Source organism: Furipterus horrens, unplaced genomic scaffold (assembly GCF_987537825.1).
Source record: "Furipterus horrens unplaced genomic scaffold, mFurHor1.1.pri manual_scaffold_1, whole genome shotgun sequence".
Taxonomy (NCBI): Eukaryota; Metazoa; Chordata; class Mammalia; order Chiroptera; family Furipteridae; genus Furipterus; species Furipterus horrens.
Window position 1 is genome coordinate 169,316,842 of NW_028327171.1, and position 19,630 is coordinate 169,336,471.

Consider the following 19,630-nt stretch of genomic DNA (forward strand, 5'->3'; position numbering starts at 1 on the left):
CAACAGAAATGTCTCTGGAATTGCTACATTTGGAGCTAACATGTCTCCTCAAAGTGAACCCTTTAAAATCTGTAAGACATCTAGAAACCCTCTGAAAGATCCGTTCTGCACAGCCAAAGAAAAACTGCTTACTAAATTAATTATCTAAATAATTCTGGTACAACTTAGTTCCCACCACCCTATCCAGTCATTCATATTGCTCCCACAATGATCTTTCTAAATTACAAATGTAATCATCACTTTCTTTTTTAAAAAAAGTCTTCAAGGAAGTCCCACTTCCTACAGATAAAGTCCCACTTCTTAAGCATGCCCTGGCATACTTACTGCTAAAATTTCCTGCACTTCCAGACCCCAGCAGCCTGCCATACACCAAATGGTCTATGCTGTTCTATACATTCCAGCTTGGCTGTTTCTTCTTCCCTAAATGCTCATTTTTCATTACATCCAATCCTACCTACAAACTTCTACTCTACTTTAAAAAAAAAAATTTATTGATTTTGAGAGAGGAAGGAGGAGAGAAAGCAAGAGAAAAACATCAATTTGTTGTTCCACTTATTTATGCATTCACTGGTTAAGTCTTTTATGTGCCCTGATTGGGGATCGAACCGACAACCCTGGTCTATCAGGATGATGCTCTAACCCAGTGCTCCCCAACCTTTTTGGCACCAGGGACTGGTTTTGTTGAAGACAAATTTTCCACGGACGGGGAAGGGGTGGGGGACACGAGGCAGAGCTCAGGCAGTAATGAGAAAGAAGCTTTGCTACTCGAAGGCCATCCATGTCCTGCTGTGCGGCCCAGTTCCTAACAGGCCACAGACAGGTACTGGGACCCCTGCTCTACCCAACTGAGCTACCTGCCCAGGGCTCTACTTTACTTTTAAGAGACAGTTTAAATGTCTTTTTCCTAGACCCATTTGGACAGTACCAGCAGAATACAGAAGCTCAATAAATGCTGCTCTTTTTGATGACGCAGTTTGTGGGAGATTATGTAAATTTCCCAATTTAACAATGAAGACCAAGATCCTGCTTTCTATGAAAGGCCTTAACACATTTTAGTGACACACCAGTGATAAATATTTTAAGGAATATATTAGTCAAAAGTACAATGGATTTCACTGCACTAAAATTGACACCATAATTAGGTCTTCCATATTACCTATAAAATACTTAATTATTTTAAGTAAGATTGGAAAATATTTTAAACCAGTTTTTTGAAAATAGTATAGACAAAAGAACAATATTAGAACGAAATTTGTAAATTCTGAACTGAGTTGTACCAGAATTATTTATAACTTTGGTGTCTGGCTTCTTCATATAAAGTTATCTGTGGGACTCATACCATATTTTTTTTTTTTTTTTTACTATTTATCAAAGCTAAAACTGGATATACTCCTTTAATAAGAAGCTGATCAGGGCTATAATATTTGAAGAATTACACCACAGATTAATACTCACTATTTAACATGGGAACAACTTTAATGAATACCTACTATGCTTTATAGTGTAACTGTATCTATCCCCCCCCCACCTCCCCCCAACACACCCTCCAACCTTCTTTCTTCTTTTAAAACAAGAAAGAGAACCAGAATTGATTTGGTCATCCAGACTTCCTCCCAAAGCCTTATCTTCCAGTAGATGCTGGCCTTACTTATCTCCCAGGTCCAGGAGACAGTACTGGCTGGACGAGCAATCAGTACATGCATTTCCCTGCAGATTGTTACTGGCACAGGGCTGGGAAAGGGAGACCCTACTGGCTCAATCAACCTGAAGGGAAGTCTCTTACTGGGCATAAACAAGGAAGCACACAACTCTGATTTCCCCTGGCAGCCACCTTTTGTTACAGAAACAGGGGAGTCCAAAAACAAACCCCAGAGTTTGCGGCTGGGAGATAGGGAGCAGGAAGCAGCTTTCAGGATGCCCTTGCATGCCTGGAGCTAGTGGCTGGAAACATTGTTGCAAAGATCTGCTTTACTTCCAAGACTCAGGAAGACGGGAGGGATCTTGGACTGTGGGCTGGTACGGAAGAAGCAGACAGAGCCTGCGTAGGGTTCTGTGAATGGTCAGGACTGTTTGCAACACCCATTGCGTGATTGGACGCAGGGGTAGAGAGGAGGCAGGGAGGAAGAGAGAAGGAGCTGCAGATATTTTGGGCTGGCTCTGGCTCTAGGAGGCTCTCTCTCTCAGGCTCTCTCTGGCCCTCACGCCCTCACTCTCTGGCTCTTGTGGGCTCCCTCCATGTGGCTTGGAGAAGGGGTCTCCAGGCTGCTTAAAGAAGCGGCTCTTGCCAGGCGGTTTTGAGAAGGAGAGGAGATCCAAACAGTTTACAGGAAGAAGGCAGTTTGCAAGGAGGCTGAGAATCCAGGTGGTCCTGCATTGAGAGCTGGAGGGCACCACAGCACAGAAAGGACCTCCCCAAGCAGAACTGAGTGATTGGCAGCTACTGGTAAAGCTGAACTGTGCCTAGGAAGTAGGGAAACGGTGTCTCTGACTTTCCTAAGACTGGCCAGGTCTGGGAGGGGGAGGCAGGACTATGTGTAAATAATTCTTTTTCTTTTCACCAAACTCTGGTATTAACAGTTATAATTGTGGCGGCGGGCAATCGGGCCCCTAACTAAACAGCCTGTGGGTTCTGTTTCAATCCGAGCAGCACAAGGGTTCTGTTACACTTTGACCACGAGGGAAATCAGCCCTAAACTGGAGCCGGTGCTATGAGTGGCCAGACGCAGAAAGGCCACAAGTCCTCAGTAACATCACTGGGATACTGATCATGCATGCTATTGCATTTCCGAACTCATTATGTGAGTACCTTAAATGATTTATTGTTTAAGCAGGCAGAGTTTGCCTATTTTGAGTATCAGATAACACTTGCACCTGAAGGCATCTCAATTGATGACTGTTTCCTGAAAGTGGGATGCTGCTAATTACAGACTCTTAAAAGATCTCATTTTAAAAACAGGCAAATAAAGCTCAGAAAAGTTAAAAATACAGAATAAGGTCAGGCAACTAGAATTATAGTATAATTACTTAATGGATTATTATATAGCAATGACAATTTTAAAATTATAGCCATGTTCTACAGTAAGGATATGTCTCAGGAACATAATGTTGAGTGAAAAAAAAAATTATATTCTACATATTTTATTTTTTTAAGTTTAAAACAAGCAAACCAAAACAATGTATTGTGTAGGGATACAAACATATGTTACAAATTTATTATAAAGAAAAGCAAGGGAATGATAATCAGGATAAGGGCCAGTGTGAGGAACAGGAGGACGCAGGTGGAGTCGGGGAGGGATATATAGCACACAGGAGACTCCAAAGGCAATGGCTGTTCCTTAAAACACATGCTGGGCATGTAGCAGTTATAGCATCATGATATTTAATAATTTTGTATTTCTTGTTATTCTTTTGTATATACTTAACATTTAATAAAGATAATAGAGAACACGCACTAGTTCTATCACTTTTCATTTGTCACTCCATATGTACAAGAGTGATTGTAATCACTCAGAGAAGGAAAACTCTGACTCCAAAAAACCTCCGCTGCCTTGCGGCATACCTCTTCAGGGGAAAGGCTAAGGGAGTAAACCCCGACAGAAAATCCGGAGCCGGAGTCCCTAAGGCGGTTTGACGTTGTAGTCAACACCGGCAACTCCTGCGGCGCACCTGAAGCCAAGCTGTATTGACTCCGTCTTTCCCTTGGACCCTTCAGCTGCGAAGAGAGGGGGGGTCTGCTGCATGGGCAACAGCAGACCCTCCATATCACCCTGCCCAGGCTCTGTAGCTTCAGTAGAAGCTACACCATCGTCTCTCGAGACGGACGGATGCCGACGACGACGACGACGACGATTGTAATCACTTTTCCTTCTAGTAAGAAAAGCTACATAATGACAAAAGATTTCTTAAAGACTTAGTTTTAAAACTACAAAAATCATAAAAAATGTTTTCAATCACTTCTTAAATTATCTTAGGTCTACACATACCTGATATTTGCCATATCGCATTGAACTATAGCTAGTCCAAATGTTATCAAAATCAACGTACAGAAAATCCTAAAGTCACTTTAAAACATCTCATTCTTTGTGAAGTATAATCTTTAATTACACACTCCAACCATGCGGATGCCTGTCTGTAGGCTTCCTTTCATTAAGCAACAGTCATTTTTCCCAGACCAAGGGGTCAACATGAGCACTGGCAGGAAAGCCAGACAAGGTCTGGCCTGAAATTCAGGCTGAGATGGAATACAGAAGATGGTGCTGAAGGGGAGAGCAAAATGTCCATGCCACGGAATGAGAATCTCTTTTCTGATGTCAGTAAATTAGTGCTGTGACAATACACATACAGTACATACTCCCTAAGTAATACCTCCCGTGATGACAAAGATCATCCATGAAGGATTAGGCCTCCACGGGCAGCGGGGAGCTGTCGATGATGGGGGAGGTGTCGTCTTTGAAACTTTGTGCCCTACTCAGCACTACAATCTTCCTGATCACTGCATCAGATTTTAAGATTGATTGACTGGCATTGACAATGCTGTGGATGATACATCAGAAGGACAAGGCTGGATACAGGAAGGTTTCTTAGTTACTGAACTAGTCCAGGGAGTGGCTTGCAATTGAAAAGAAAGGGGAGATTTGAGAAAAACTTAATAAAAGATTGTTAGGTTTGGCTGTGAGAGATGAGCAGGAAGAAAAAGTCTTCTTCACTATTAGATAATCTAGACAAATTGAGCGAGGGTGTGGGAATGAGGGGAGCTTGGGTGGTTTGGGTGCTGCTTTTCTCCATGGCCCTACAGCTTGCTGGTGCATGATAGCGTGTTATGAGAGGCAATGTGGTATAATGGAAGGTGAGGAAACTTCGCAATGGGGCAAAGCTGAGTTCAAAATTCCAGTTTTGTAACATACGGTGTGATCTTGGGGGGAGGTAAGAAGACAGCAACAGAGGGGAAAGGAAGAGGGTTTTGTGCAGATTTTTCTCTCTCCTCTCAATGGACCTCCTTCTTCTTTATTGTGATCCACTAGACTTTACACCAAGGCTTATTTACCCCAGACACTCAGATGACCAGACTTCTTGGCAATGTGGTGCTGTAGAATTCTAAAGTTAAAAAATGTTCAGAGTAGAAAGTTTAAGAAACTGACTTTAAGGAGTTCTGTGGTTTGCCCCCAAATCAGTCTTCTAGTTCCTTCAGTGGCAAAACAAATAGGTATTTAAATTCCCAGGCCAGATTTTTCCCTGTATGCCATAAATTAAACCTGAAAAACAGTATTATTATATAATCAAAGGGGGGCTAACACTTTATCCTTTGCCATAAAAAGCAAGTTCCATGAACTCTTGTAACAAGCTCTGTTCTCCAAGCATGCAATTAATTCAGAATTCAGTGTAAAGTAATACTGAATTATATCCTTCTTTTTATCGGAAAGATTGATATTAAACCTGCTGGGTGGGGATAAGAGCAGTCCCTGCTCACTCCCACAGGCATGAGTGAGTGAAGAAGTCGGACATGGACGTATCTGAGTCCTAAGCAGTAACATCAGCTTTCTATTCTCTCTCTGTGGCCATGAAAGAAATGTTATTTCTTTGACTTCTTTGTTTGGAAGTTTCTATTTTTATGGCTTTTCCAAAGAACAGATGAGTGAGTGCATGAACGAGCAAATGAAGGACTGGACAAAGACAATGGGTAATTATTCCAAGCCTCCGGAGAGGCAGCAGTGTGGACTGATAAAGAGGCGTGCAGGCTCTGAAGTCAGATTGCCTGGGTTCAAAGACCAGCTATAAGAATTATTAAATGTAAAGCCCTGGCCACATTATTCAACCTCTAGCTCCTCGGTTTCCTTATCTGTAAAGTGGGGAAGGTACCATCCTAGAGTTGTGAAGATTAAGTGAGGTTAGAGGCCTGACATGAGGTAAGCCCAACGGATAAGCATGCTGCTGTGTTATTGTTCTGTTATTATTGCAGGGTAAATGGAAATACTTGTTTCTGGGCACAGTACTGTAAGCTACGGACAGCCAAAACACTAGGCAGAGTTTAGCTGACAGGAAAGAGCCAAGAGCTCCAACAAAAAGCTGCTTCAACCAAAAGCCAAACGAAGAGCAATGGCATTGGCTTTAATTTTATGAGTTACAGAGATCTTTTCTTAGTTCTTTGTCTCATTCAAGAAATAGATGGGAGCTGACACAGCAGGACATATGGGAGAGAACTCAAGATGAAACAGAGGAAAGCAGCTCCAATAAAAATGCTTTAAAAGTTTTTCAGTTCTTAATTACCGAGTGCCACCATTCATGAGGAATTTTTTAAGGGCCTCAAAGCTATTAAAATGGTAATTAGGCCCCAAGAAAACAAGAACCAATTCAATTACATGCTGGATGCTTTTAAAATTTAAAGCCCTCTATTAACAGGGTTTTAAACGAAGCATAGTTATAATTACAGGTCCAAGACCAACCTTAAAGCCAAAGTGTAGGTTCCTGGCTGGCGCTGGCTCTCCCGAATGAGGTAGCTCCCCTCAGCCACACTCAAGAGCTGGTCTGCTGCTTCTCGGGAGATCATGCCGTGAAACCTAAGAAACAAAGTCAACAGAGAAACTGCATGCCTTCCACCTTTTTCAATAAAGCAACACCCCCACCTTTTCCTGTTGTTTTCTAGACTGCCATATAATCAGAGGGGAGCAGTCAGTTTAACTATGCTTGTTTCTCTGGGCCTGGCCCCTGGCCAGCTTCTCTGTGGTGATAAAAACAGCAAGCACCAATGTAGCTACCCAATCCATTTAACAATCACAAAATCAAAATTCACATCTATCCATTAAAAGGAAGATCAACCACCTCTCTTGAGAAAACAGTGCCCTTCTTAAGTATCTGTCTGACCATATGGGCATGCTAAAAATATACAGAAATGTGTCCCATTTCTTTTCTCATTAATAACACTGCTCCAAATTTTTGGCTGAGTCTACGCTGGCAATTTTCCAAGACCCTGGGTTGCCCTTAATTGGCATGATTGCCCAATAATGTGCATAATCTGCATCGCTGGGTACTCAAGCCAAAAGCAAAGAGCTGTAATACTTGCTTTCGCTCCTTGCTAAAACCTATTTTTCATTAAAGGGAAATAAAGGATGAAGGAGAATAAATACACTCTTTACACAAACACAGTAGATTCATCTATAACACCCAGACCTAAAAAATTGAAAAAGAAAAAATATTACAGTGGTGGCTGATGATTAATATTAAAAATATAAAACCACCTTGCATTATTATGGGGATTTGCAATTACAAAGAACTGACACATACATTACGTCATTTGAGTAACTCAAAAATAACTGAATGAAGTGACTGCTCTAATGAAACTGCAGTTTTTACCGGTAAAACGAAACAAGACAACAGTCTCTTGAATTTGGAATAATATATTTAAAAGGCCCTGAAATGGCACCTTAAACATTTAGAAACCTTAAAAGGTTGCAGGTGGCAACTTTTTGGAGCTTTTCCTCATGGAAACGGTCAGTCTCAATTTAAGTCTTGAAACAGTTTATGGTAGGTATGTTGAAATCATGACAATTACAACAGCTAGGTTTAACCACAGTCTGGACTTTCTTATCTTCACAGATTCCTCAATCTTTCAGAATCAGGTCCACTCTGCTCTGCTGGAGCAAGAAGATGGTAACCTATCCCTACCATTAGATTAGCATATTGATACACTATTTTAAGTTTACCTGTCATTAATGAATAAAGGTAGTAAAATTTAAAAATAATATCTAGCTGGTTAAAAAACTCAACTGAAAGAATGCCATTCAAGAAAACAAATGTTGTAACAAAACGTGGCAACAGTATTTTAAAAACCTTAAACCTATTCATAACAGTTGACCCCAAAATTCACACCATAAAAAGCTATATGCACTAAAATGTTTCTTATAGGGTTACCTTTAATAATACAGTCATGTGCCTCTTAACAATAGGGACACATTCTGAAAAATGCATTATTAGGCAATCTTATCCCAGAGTACACTTACACAAACCTAGCTGGCATAGCCTACTACATACCTGGGCTATATGGTGTACCACTGTTGTATATGCGATCAGTCATTGACCAAAACATCATTACGCAGCACATGACTGCACAGTTTAAATGAAACCTAAATGAAGTATAAATATAAAATAAACCACCCATACCCCAACACACTATGTATATACATACATGTGTATATATCTATTGATTAATATATATAAATATGCACAAATATGAGGTCTGTCCAGAAGGTATCCAGCCATGTAACATGAAAAAATAGAGACATTTATTGAAGAAGATACAAGATAAAAGAAGTACTGTACATAGGACAATGATGCCTTAGTTCCCTTAAAGAAGGCACCTTGGAAGTTCTCCTAATCACATCAGCTACCCTGTTGTATTTTCCTGAATCTTATCAATGGTCTGAATTTTTTTCCCTTTCAAAAGTGATTTTAGTTTTAAGAACAGCCGGAAGTCACAGGGTGCCAAATCTGGGCTGTAGGGGGACTAAGTCACCTCGGTGATTTGATATTTCGCAAAAAAACTCTGCACGAGACATGATGCATGAGTGGGTGCATTGTAATGAGCTGCCAATCACCAGTTACCCAGAGCTGCGACCCTCTGAATCACCTGAACAATTTCCGTGGAGGATCATTCAAGCTTAATGCAAAATTTGATGCTGGTTCATTGTTGGCTCACTCAGTCATTTTGAATGCCACAGCCACATAATACGCATGCTCACTAACAGCGTCTACCACCCCACTGACTAGTACAGTGAAGTAGTCATTGTTCACGCATGCACATTCCAGTTCACACTACTTGGCTGCCAGGTTACATTGATGTTGTGCAAACTGTTCTCATTATTTAAAAATGGCCGGGCTTATTCCAGACAGACCTCATATATGCGTATATACTCGTATATATTTTCCACATACTTCTAAGACTATTTATTTACTTATATAGCTTGCATCTTTATTTTAACATTATAACATACATTTCCCCTTGCTATTTTTGTCTCTATACTTGTCTTTATTTTCTGTTTTTACCAACTACAATAATTACATTTGTAACCAGAAAAATAATTTCACTAATCCAAACTTGAATACCTCCTTCGTCTTGCTTTTATTTTTACTAAAGCATCCATTTACCTGTCTTTCTTACCTATCCCAATCTATGAAATGTTTTCTGAGAATCCATACTTACTCTCTTCCATAATACTTTGGTCTGTTTTCTACCTATTGGGGAAAAAAAGATATTTGTGAAAATGCAAATGTTCAGAACATTACTCAACATTTTGTATATGTGACAAACTAAAGTATATATTGAGAAAAAGAAAAAAAAATCAGAGTCTGGAAGTCCAGTTCTATCAGCAGATTAACTGTGCTATTTGGACTGGTCACCTCACCTCTCAGATTTGTTCCTTATCTATAAAACACTTTGTATATAAAAAGAGTTGGACTAAATTATCTTTCGTTTCTAGGATTTTATGAATCTGAAAAAAATATTTACATCACTTTATCCAAAAAATAAAACAAAACATGCAAAAACTTAATGCCACAACTGTGTCAGAACAGATTGTGACTTTCTCTCCCATCCTCTCCCTTCCTGTTACTCCACATTCCCACTTATGTTAACATCGCAATATAATCTTGCCTTTTTGTTCTCCCATCAGCCCTTTCCTCACCACAGTTAATCTCCCCTAGCTTTTCACGGCAGGTGTGCTGGCTGTACGTAGATAGAGAAAGGCCCAGTAGAAAGGATTCTAAGGACCTTGTACTGGGATAGACTGAAAGAGAGTATTTGCTGCTTCATGTAAGAAACAATTACTGAATGGCAAATACATGATAGGCACTGTCATGCCTGGAAGGAGACCCATCACTGAAGTAAGACAACATTGTCATCAGTCTTTTGAAACTTACATTCTTTTTAATGAGAGGAGAAAGAGACAATAGAGAAGTTTAAAAAAAATTTAAAAAGACCTGAGGAAGTAGTGATCAGTGCTATAATGAAAATAAGAATGGACAGTGTAAAAGGGAAGCCAATGGATGGTCAGGATAGGCCTCTCTGAGAAGAGGATAATTAAACTGGGTCCTGAATGACAGGAAGGCAGGCCTAGCGGCAAAATCATAGAAATGGAATAAGCTTTCCCTAGAAGGTGCCTGGAGGACACCTTAGACTACATTTATTAAGTTCAGACTATGTGCTATGTGTTTTAACTACATAGGAAGATCATTTAATCTTCACAATGAAATATGAATTACTCCATTTCAGCCTTATAAGATAGTATCATCATTCTCTGATGAAGAAATTGAGTATCAGAGAGGTTAGATAACTTGTTCAAGGTTATAAGGTTGTAGAGCCCAACATACAACTGGGATTCTTATTCATGAATAACAAAAAGAGCCCAAACTCTGTGTCTGTTTGACACTGATTCATCTGAATTAGTTTAAGAATGGCATTTCTCAAAGCCACTCAATGTCTGTCCTTTAACCTGTACACAGAGCCTGATTGCCAAGTCTAGTTACCTACCCGCTGGTCGTCAAGGTCTGATATTGTTTTCAGCAAACTTGAGATATTTATTTATACTGTAAGGAAAAATGTGTTTCTATGAAAAACTATGCATCACAGCGTGCACTACTATTTTATATCATTCCATATCAACTCATAGAAATCTTATTATTTTTGGTATTATACTTATTTCACTCAGTCTCCTACAGACAGACATTTAGGTTTTTTGAACCAATACTCTACTACAAATGGTCCTACAGTGAAAAACTTTAGTACATGTTATTCCATATTTGTATAGGTAATTCATCAGGGTAAATCCCTATAACTTGGGCTGGTAGGATAAATGAGGTATAGTTTTGTTAGACATTACAAAAAATCTCATAAAATTTTAAGTGTCACCAATATGTAAGTGTCTGTTTCCTCACAGGCTTACCAACTAAATACATTCTAAACTTTTGAACTTTGCCAATCTGAAAGGTGAAAATGATCTTGCCATGTGTTTTAATGTGCATTTCTCTTATTATTAATGAAATTGAACATCTTTTCCTATATAGTCATATGTTCTATTTTTTTGGTGAACTGTCTATACCTTTGCTTATTTTTACATCATGATTTACATCTTTTTAAAGGAAAAATTACTTCAATACTATTTCCATGATGCCTTCAAACTTCGCTTTGAAAAGCAAAGAATAAAACAAAAAATGGAAGAAGAATGCATGAACAAAAAATACTGACCATCACTTAAAACTATACTGTCATATTCTATACTGTGTTCCCAGTCTTTTAAATAGTGACAGTAATCTCAAGTGAGAATGTTAATAAATATGCATTCAGGTGACAATTTTATCATGACAACCAGTGTAAATGGTTAATTTCACAAATAATCAAGTCACTGAAGAAGGTCCAAGTTTAGAAAACAAATAATCGAGAGACATTTCATTGTGACAGTTTCATTATACCCACCTCATTAGTACAAGTAATTCTTCGAGGATGAGGAGCTTCCTGTTGCAGCTGATACACTGCAAGAAGGTAGAAAGTAAAAGGGTTTCTCTTATGTAGAACTTCTGAATATATTAGGAATCACAAACTGGCTGCTTTTTTATGTCCACAAGAAAACTGTGGTACAGCCCCTATTTTTTTATCAACAAAGCAAAGAAAGTAAACCAAACTAAATTTAGTGAAAGCCCAGGAGCAAGCACCAATAGAAAAGTCATAATCCAAACAAGTGTCTTTCTACCTTACAACAAATCAGTACTGGATACTTGATTCTGTTCTCCAGAATCACATAACCGATCATTTACTGTCCCCAATTCTTTGTGGCTATATTACATAAAGTTTCTCTCTGACACAAACCAATAATGATTATATATATTTTAAGTACATTATTGAGTATCAAACTTGAAACTAAAATAAGAATTTATAGGCTAGAAGTAACAAATACACTGTTTTTCTCCCTTATTTATATTGTGAACATCTATCTTCAAAGATAATCTCCCTTAAAAACAAAATTTCTGAGCCAAAGTTACCACCACTTATACAACTAGGGCAAATGAATTAAAAAAAAAAAAAAAATCAGGTACTGAAATAACTTGCCAAAGAGGGGATAATTTTTATGCTATTTCAAAATGTATCAGTAAAAATTATGCCAATACCTTAGGTTTTTTTCATTTGAAATGAAGAAAGAATAGAATGTGTGGTTATCAGAGAAAATGTGTCTATGTATATCTAAATTCATCTTTTAGAGGGAATGTGTTTTCTATTTCAACATACATAAAAACATATAATTGAATTTAAATTAATACTGTATTTAAATACATACACATTTTGTCACTATAACATCAAACATCCCAGACATCTGGTATTGTCAGATAATAAATGACTCGGATTTCAAGTAAATATCATTATATAGGCTTCACCTCTGACCATATTCATTTATATATAGTGCAGGAATATATATAAATATATCCAATTAGATTATACATATACACATATATAATTGGACTATATAATGTGCATGCATATATATGTACATACAACATATATACTGAGAACAGACACATCATCACTATTCTGTATTGCTCTGTAAAGGAGATAACAGCACTGCACTTGAGAATGTGAAGCCTTGAACCAGACCACCTGGGGTTGGTTTGCACACTGGGGCTCTGCATACTGTGCTTCAGTTTTTCTCATTTGTAAAATGCAGATAAAAATAGTTTCTACCTCATAGAATACTGAAAGGATTAAATAATTTACTATCTGTAAAAGACAAATAGTCCTTGGCACAAAGTAAACAATAAAGATCAGTTACGATTACATGTAGGTGACTGCTAGTAATATAAAAAATTCTTTACAGTAATATTTGATTATCAGAATGTACCTTGAGTTCATCATCCCAACAATACCATGGTAATGCTATAATGAAAAGGTACTGAGAAGATACAGCTTTCCTGCTTAAAAAATAAGAAAAAAATAAACAAAGCCCTTTCTTATTTAGCAATGTTTGAAATTCTACTGATAGAAATGCAATCTTTTGCCTTTTCCTCCAGCTTGCAAAAATCCCTTAAAAAGACAGCACATTAAAAAAATTTTATTGTGTGAGTTAGTTTTTCAAAAACATTCATGTGAATATATTTTAATGGGTTAGAAAGACGGTCTGAAGGGAGGAGTTCTGAGGTGAGGAAGGAAAGGAAGAGGGAACTGAAACCACCTGTCTGTGCATCACCCAGAGACGTCTGTAACTCTCCATCCTTCAGAAAGAAGCCAAACATAATTGGCAAAAAAAGGAGAATTCTTCAGGCCCATCCCTCCATATTGGTAACTATAACTCTAACATGTGGAAATTCGGTTCACATTTGTTTTGATCAGTAATTCTCAAAAGAGCAGTTAGCTGGATTTGCCAGAAAGTTCGCTTGGTTTTCCCATATTATCTCTAGTAGTGAGTGTTTAGTTGTCTTCAACTTCATTCGAAGCAATTTTGTTAGGTTGTATTATGACAGCTGTCATAACAATGTGCATTTTTTAAAAACTTATTAAAATTGGTGAATTTTTGTGTGGCCATTTTAATACTAAAGATGGAAGAAAATAAGCAACATTTTTGGCATATTATGCTTTATTATTTCAAGAAAGGTAAAAATACAACTGAAATGCAGAAAACGTATTTTTCGCTCCATAAGACACACTTTTTCCCCCCCAAAAGTAGGGGGGAAATGTCTGTGCATCTTATGGAGCAAATATTGCATCACAGACCATGATGTGTATTACCTGACCTGTCAGCGGTGGCGACAGCTGTTAGAAGAGGAAGTGGTGGGCCCACGCGAAACCCTCGGGAGGCTTAAATGTCCCACTTTACTGCTGAATCTCAGGGCGTCTGGTCAGTATGAAGATAGCGAAGAAAGTGATATCAGTGACTGTGAGCAACTGAGCTTCATAAATTCTGACACTAACGATGATGAGTTCTTGGGATTCCCAGAAAACTAGAAGAGTACTTGAACCTTAAAGTCTTTTTTCATTTGTTAATGACAGTGATGATGGTTCTTAATACCGCTGTTGACTGCTCTTCACTTTACATGGTTGAAATATTATTCTGTTACATTTTATTAAATATTTTAGTACACCATTTGGTTCAGAATTTTTTTTTGTTTTCCTCCTCTAAACGTAGGTGCGTCTTATGGTCAGGTGCGTCTTATAGTGCGAAAAATACGGTATTTGTGCGGTATATGGGAGAAGGTGCTGTGACTGATTGAATGTGTCAAAAGTGGTTTGCAAAGTTTTGTGCTGGAGATTTGTTGCTGGAGGATTTGTTGCTCCATGGTCAGGTAGACCAGTTGAAGGTGATAGTGATCAAATCAAGACATTAACTAAGAACAATCAATGTTATACCATGCAAAAAATAGCCAACATACTCAAAATATCCAAATCAAGCATTGAAAATCTTGCACCAGCTTGGTTATGTTAATCGCTTTGATGTTTGGGTTCCACGTAAGTGGAAAAAAATTTTCTTGACCGTTTTCCCACATGTGATTCCCTACTTAACTGTAATGAAAATGAACCTTTTTTAAAACAAATTGTGACAATGAAAAATGGATACTTTAGAATAATGTGGAATGGACAAGATCATGGGGTAAGTGAAATGAACCACTACCAACCACACCAAAGGGCAGTCTTCATCCAAAGATGGTGATGTTATGCAAATGGTGGGACTGGAAGGGAGTCCTCTATTATGAGCTCCTTCTGGAACACCAAACGATTAATTCCAACAAGTACTGCTCCCAATTAGACCAACTAAAAGCGGCACTAGATGAAAAGTGTCCGGAATTAGTCACCACAAATGCATAATCATCCATCAGGATAATGCAAAACTACATGCTCCTTTGATGACCAGGCAGAAACTGTTACAGCTTGGCTGGGAAGTTCTGATTCACCTGCCATATTTACCAGACGTTACACCTTTGGATTTCCATTTATTTCAATCTTTGTAAAATTCTCTTTAATGGAAAAAATTTCAATTCCCTGGAAGACTGCAAAGGCATCTGGAATAGTTCTTTGCTCAAAGAGATAAAAAGTTTTGGGGAAATGGAATTATGAAGTTGCCTGAAGGAGCAGTGGAACAAAATGATGAACACATTGTTCAATAAAGTTATTGGTGAAAATAAAAAATGTCTTACTTTTCCTTTAAAACCGAATGAACTTTTTGGCTAACCCAATCTTTTTTGTCAAAAAATGCTTTGGAAATTCAATTACAAGAATTGAATGGAGGTCAAGAAGGACATTAGAAGTTACTAGGCAAAGTAAAACGCTGATTTTCATTCAAAGAACAAATACTCTAGTATCTGGTTATCACTGATAATATTTACCTCTTCAATAAGCAAACATTAAGATAAGTCAGTATGAAAAAAAAGGAGTGACCATATTGTCATATGAGAATTTCAATCTTTGTTTTTATAAATTTTAAAGGGTATAGTTCTGTTCATGGAGAGGAGTAATTTTTAGACAAGTGCCTCCTCATTGGCTACCAATGGTTAATCTATCCTTAAGACTCATTTTAAATAAATAACACCTGCTATTTATTTGGATATCGTATAACTGAACATGAATTCAGGGAACACATCAAAAGGACCATTTAAAAACTATACACAGTAATGAAGACTAATTAACTTAGGCCCTTTTAAATTTAGAATATTTGGTAATTTAAACTGGAACTCAGCTGAAATTTAAATTGCATAATCATTAACTGAATTCACCAAAAATTAACAGCTACATTATTGAGAGGAAATATGATTAAACTACTTAATATTTTTAAATCCTCTTAGACCTGCCAATGCTTATATAATTATTAATGAATTTCTTGTCACCTAGAGATAATACATTTTTAATCAAGTTGCAAAATCACAAGTTGGTATCTTGATGTCAAAACTGGCTCATGTTTGGTTTAAATTCCTTTTTTTAACGTTTAAAGTTAAGAGCTTTAACACCAACAACAAAAGCAAAAGAGAATCCAGCTTCTCTTTAAAAGAGTTTTAGGTGAATGACCACAACAAAGGGGAGCTAATAGTGAGCCACTTCCTACAGACAGGACATTAGGGCTCCATTTTCTCACAGTCCATACCTGGCTCGCTTGCCTCATTCATTACATGTTAGGACTCTGGTTTAATTCAAGCAAAAAGCAATAAAATTATTTTCATTTAAAGAGAATCCTCAACTTAGACTTCTTGCTAATTCTATTTTTTCCATTGGTTTGTGTTTGTAAAGGTTTAAAATTACATTTTCACAAGCTTCACTGAACCCAAACTGAAAAGCAGAACAGAACCATGGGTAAAACTAGTTTCTCAGAGTCACAGTGAAAATGTTTCTCACAGATGCACACTGTGAAAAGCTCTACAGATCCCACCATGCTCAAGACCGGGAAAAACAAACCTTAAGTTGCAACTTTTGACATTAAGATTTAACTGTCTTTTTAGTTTTACAGATGTAATACAGATTAGAAGTTAACAATCAGAACATTTTGACTAGTTTTTGTTTTGCCTTTACCTCCTTACATGGACTGACATAACTCAATTTTTTTAAAAAATCTCATTCTATTTAAACTTTATTACCATTTTGAGAAATTTTTTAACTACAAAAATTTAATTCACATCACAGAGAAATTGATGAACGCATTACAGTTTGTCAGTCCCAAATACTGTTGTAGAATTTATTGTCACTTATCAACTCTAAACAATATATATAGGTGTGTCCTCAGGATTCAACAAAATGTTATGGCTCAATTATTAAGGGTGCTGGGCATGGCTTTCAACTCCAGTTTCTTAAAATTTCAGTCTCAATTAATGAAATAAGGATGTCATGGGCTTGTCAGTCTTTAAAAGTTTTTCCTATTAAAATGCAGATGCCTGGACAGATGAGCTTCTTCAGATAGTATAAAATAAATACCTCAACAGAGTTTATACACAGTTAGCTGAATATAAACTATAAAATTGTCTGACAGTAGCAAAGACAAAACAAACAAAAAGCAAATTAAAAAACTCAACCTAAATCATTTTTTTCCCTAGGATCAGAATTTTGACAAACACATTTAACAGTCTGTATGGTATCATAACAATTGCTTCAATGTTAAAATGCAATTTTTACATGTTTTCTTATTATTTAAAATTGTACATATTAAATTTCTTGGACAATATCATAATTTTCAAGAAAACTCAAATGACCAATTTTTCAAATGAACTTTTCCACTTGGCTTTAACATAATTTAATCATAAAATTCCTTGAAGTGGAATGAAGTTTTTTCATTTGATAGTCAGGAAAGAAAGTCTATTCTAATAATTTCCTCCTTGTTTCTACTATAAATATGATGAAGGAGGAGGGGAGGCTCAGGCAATTGAAGTCACTAAAAAAGAAATCCTACAGAACTCAGTAGCAGTATTCTCACCAAAAAAAGAAATATGTCATTTTCAAAGACAAATGGTAGCTGCCAGAAGACATATGAAGATGCAGAAAATACAAATTGTATGTACTACATTTAGTAATCAAATTCTTCAGGGGGAACAAAATCACCACCATGATTTAATAACAGTCTGAGGTTGCATAAATGCTCTTACATAAAAAATGTATAAGGCACAAGTCAGAGCAAAGGGAACAAAGATAAATTGAAAACCAAAAAAATGCAGACAAGAATTTTAAACAGCCTTCCCACCAAAGAGATTATGAGACAAACCTTTAGGAGGTTAAAGAACATTTAGTAATTTTTTGAACTATATTGCCCAGGAACAAAAAGCAGCGTCAGGGGTGGGGGGAAATGCATCTCTGGCAATATTTTCAGAAATTGTTCATATTTTGCTTACTATAATTAGCCTAATGTAAAAACCTGTTAAAATAAAACTTTTTGTTGTTCTGGGAACATAAAACCACCAAGACTCTGAATTGCTGCTCATTCAGTAAGCAAATTTCAGAAACATACGAATATCAAAATGTAGACTAATTCAACATCTGCAAGATGTTAATAGTCTATATTTCAAGTACAGGTTTTTTAGGTTGCTTATTCAACTCTACAGACAACAAAAGCTTATAGTACTGGTTTTCCAATAGTGCATACATGAATTTTTTTTAAAGCCTATTTTGATTATATTAACCCTATTTTCACTTTTTAAAAAAATCTGACATATCTTTTACTTGATGAAATAGCATTCTCCAGGAAACAAGGACGAGAAAATAAAAAACCAAGAACCTAGACTCTTTTGAAAAAAATCTTGTTCTAACGCAAAGTTTAAAGAGCAATAAAGAATTCAAATGCCCCTCTTTTATATTTGGGAAGACAATTTCTAAAAGAGAAGATGACTTTTCTTGTCGCTTTTTACCCATTCTTTTTATCAAGATAGCATCCTTACTTAATATCATTAACAGGTTCCTTCCTCACATAAAGAATCAGGATCTGAGAATTAATTAAATTGTTCAAATTCTTAATTAGCTTCTCCTTGCATTAGTGTTATAATCCACTGTCAACAAGCAGTCTCAGGTTCCATGACACGGAATTCCGTGGAAGCTCAGAAGGATGAGATGCATTCCAGACAGGCAAGCCACATACAGACTTTGTGGGAACACTCCTGTTTCCCCATAATTACTTTTTGTACGCCATTCCCAAACCCTGTTGTGAATCACTTTTTCAATAACACATACAAAATGATCCTAATTATCCTAATATTGTTATATTACTTATAAAGCACTATGTAACCCATCCAATTTAAAATTATTTTGTATACTTACAGTAAGATTTCCAAACAGGAGGTCTATATTCATCTGTATCTGAAAGAATAAACATCAAATTAACATTACTAAATATTTACATTTAAATAAAACATTTTAATTATTAAATGAAATATTTTAATCATTAATCATTAATTAATCAAATATATATTTGTTGAGGTCTATTTGTCCTAGGCATTCTGTTAGGCACTAAAGAGCATTCAAAGGTTTTTTTTTAGTCTTGGTCCTCACTTTCTTGGGAGTAAAGTTTCAAAGATGCTCAGAGAAAGTTATTGTATTTATTTAACTATCACATAAAAATATCACAATAATTTTTACTGCTGGCACTTCTTAGAATTACTGAGGTAATAATGGTTAACAATGTATTTGTTCTTTTGGGCTTAATTCTATGATTATTTCACTAAAAGATCCCTGAAATCATTAAAATTTTTCTTTTTCAGTCAAATTGACCAGATGACAATTTTAACCCTTAGAAATGTATTTCTATATTACTCCCATCACATGTGTGGGATTCCAGTATAACTGGTTTTACTAACATCAGGAGAGAAGAACAGCAAGGTACAAGTCCTGGTCTTCACACACCCTGGACAATCAAAACCAGGAAATGAGAAATACTTCAATGGAAGAGAGTGTATCTAGGGAGTCACAAAGACTGTGAGGTAAACATCTGCTCTTCAAGTCCATTTCCCCTCCCTCCGCTTGAGTGCAGACACAGGAAAGAGTGTGAAGAGGCAGTGGAAAGAGATGGAAATACAAACACATGGGAGAGGGGCCAGTCTGAGCTGACTTCTCATCAGTAAAGCATCGCTGGGGACTAATATTGCTTGTCATAAGCCCTGCCTGCGAGGACACGTAGCCAAACTGGCAGACACAGCATTT

General features: G+C 36.9%; 1 protein-coding gene across 2 annotated transcripts in view; it reads right to left on the reverse strand.

The window, feature by feature from the left end:
- The window catches only part of CHN1 (chimerin 1), a 161,899-nt gene that overhangs the window by 98,902 nt on the left and 43,367 nt on the right, over positions 1–19,630 (reverse strand). For both annotated transcript variants that reach the window (XM_090280829.1, XM_090280832.1), the window contains 4 exons: positions 18,752–18,790; positions 11,462–11,517; positions 9,194–9,225; positions 6,441–6,554 (listed from right to left, as the gene is read on the reverse strand). In XM_090280829.1, the coding sequence (XP_090136955.1) occupies positions 6,441–6,554; positions 9,194–9,225; positions 11,462–11,517; positions 18,752–18,790 (241 nt within the window). The remainder of the gene's footprint in view (positions 1–6,440; positions 6,555–9,193; positions 9,226–11,461; positions 11,518–18,751; positions 18,791–19,630) is intronic.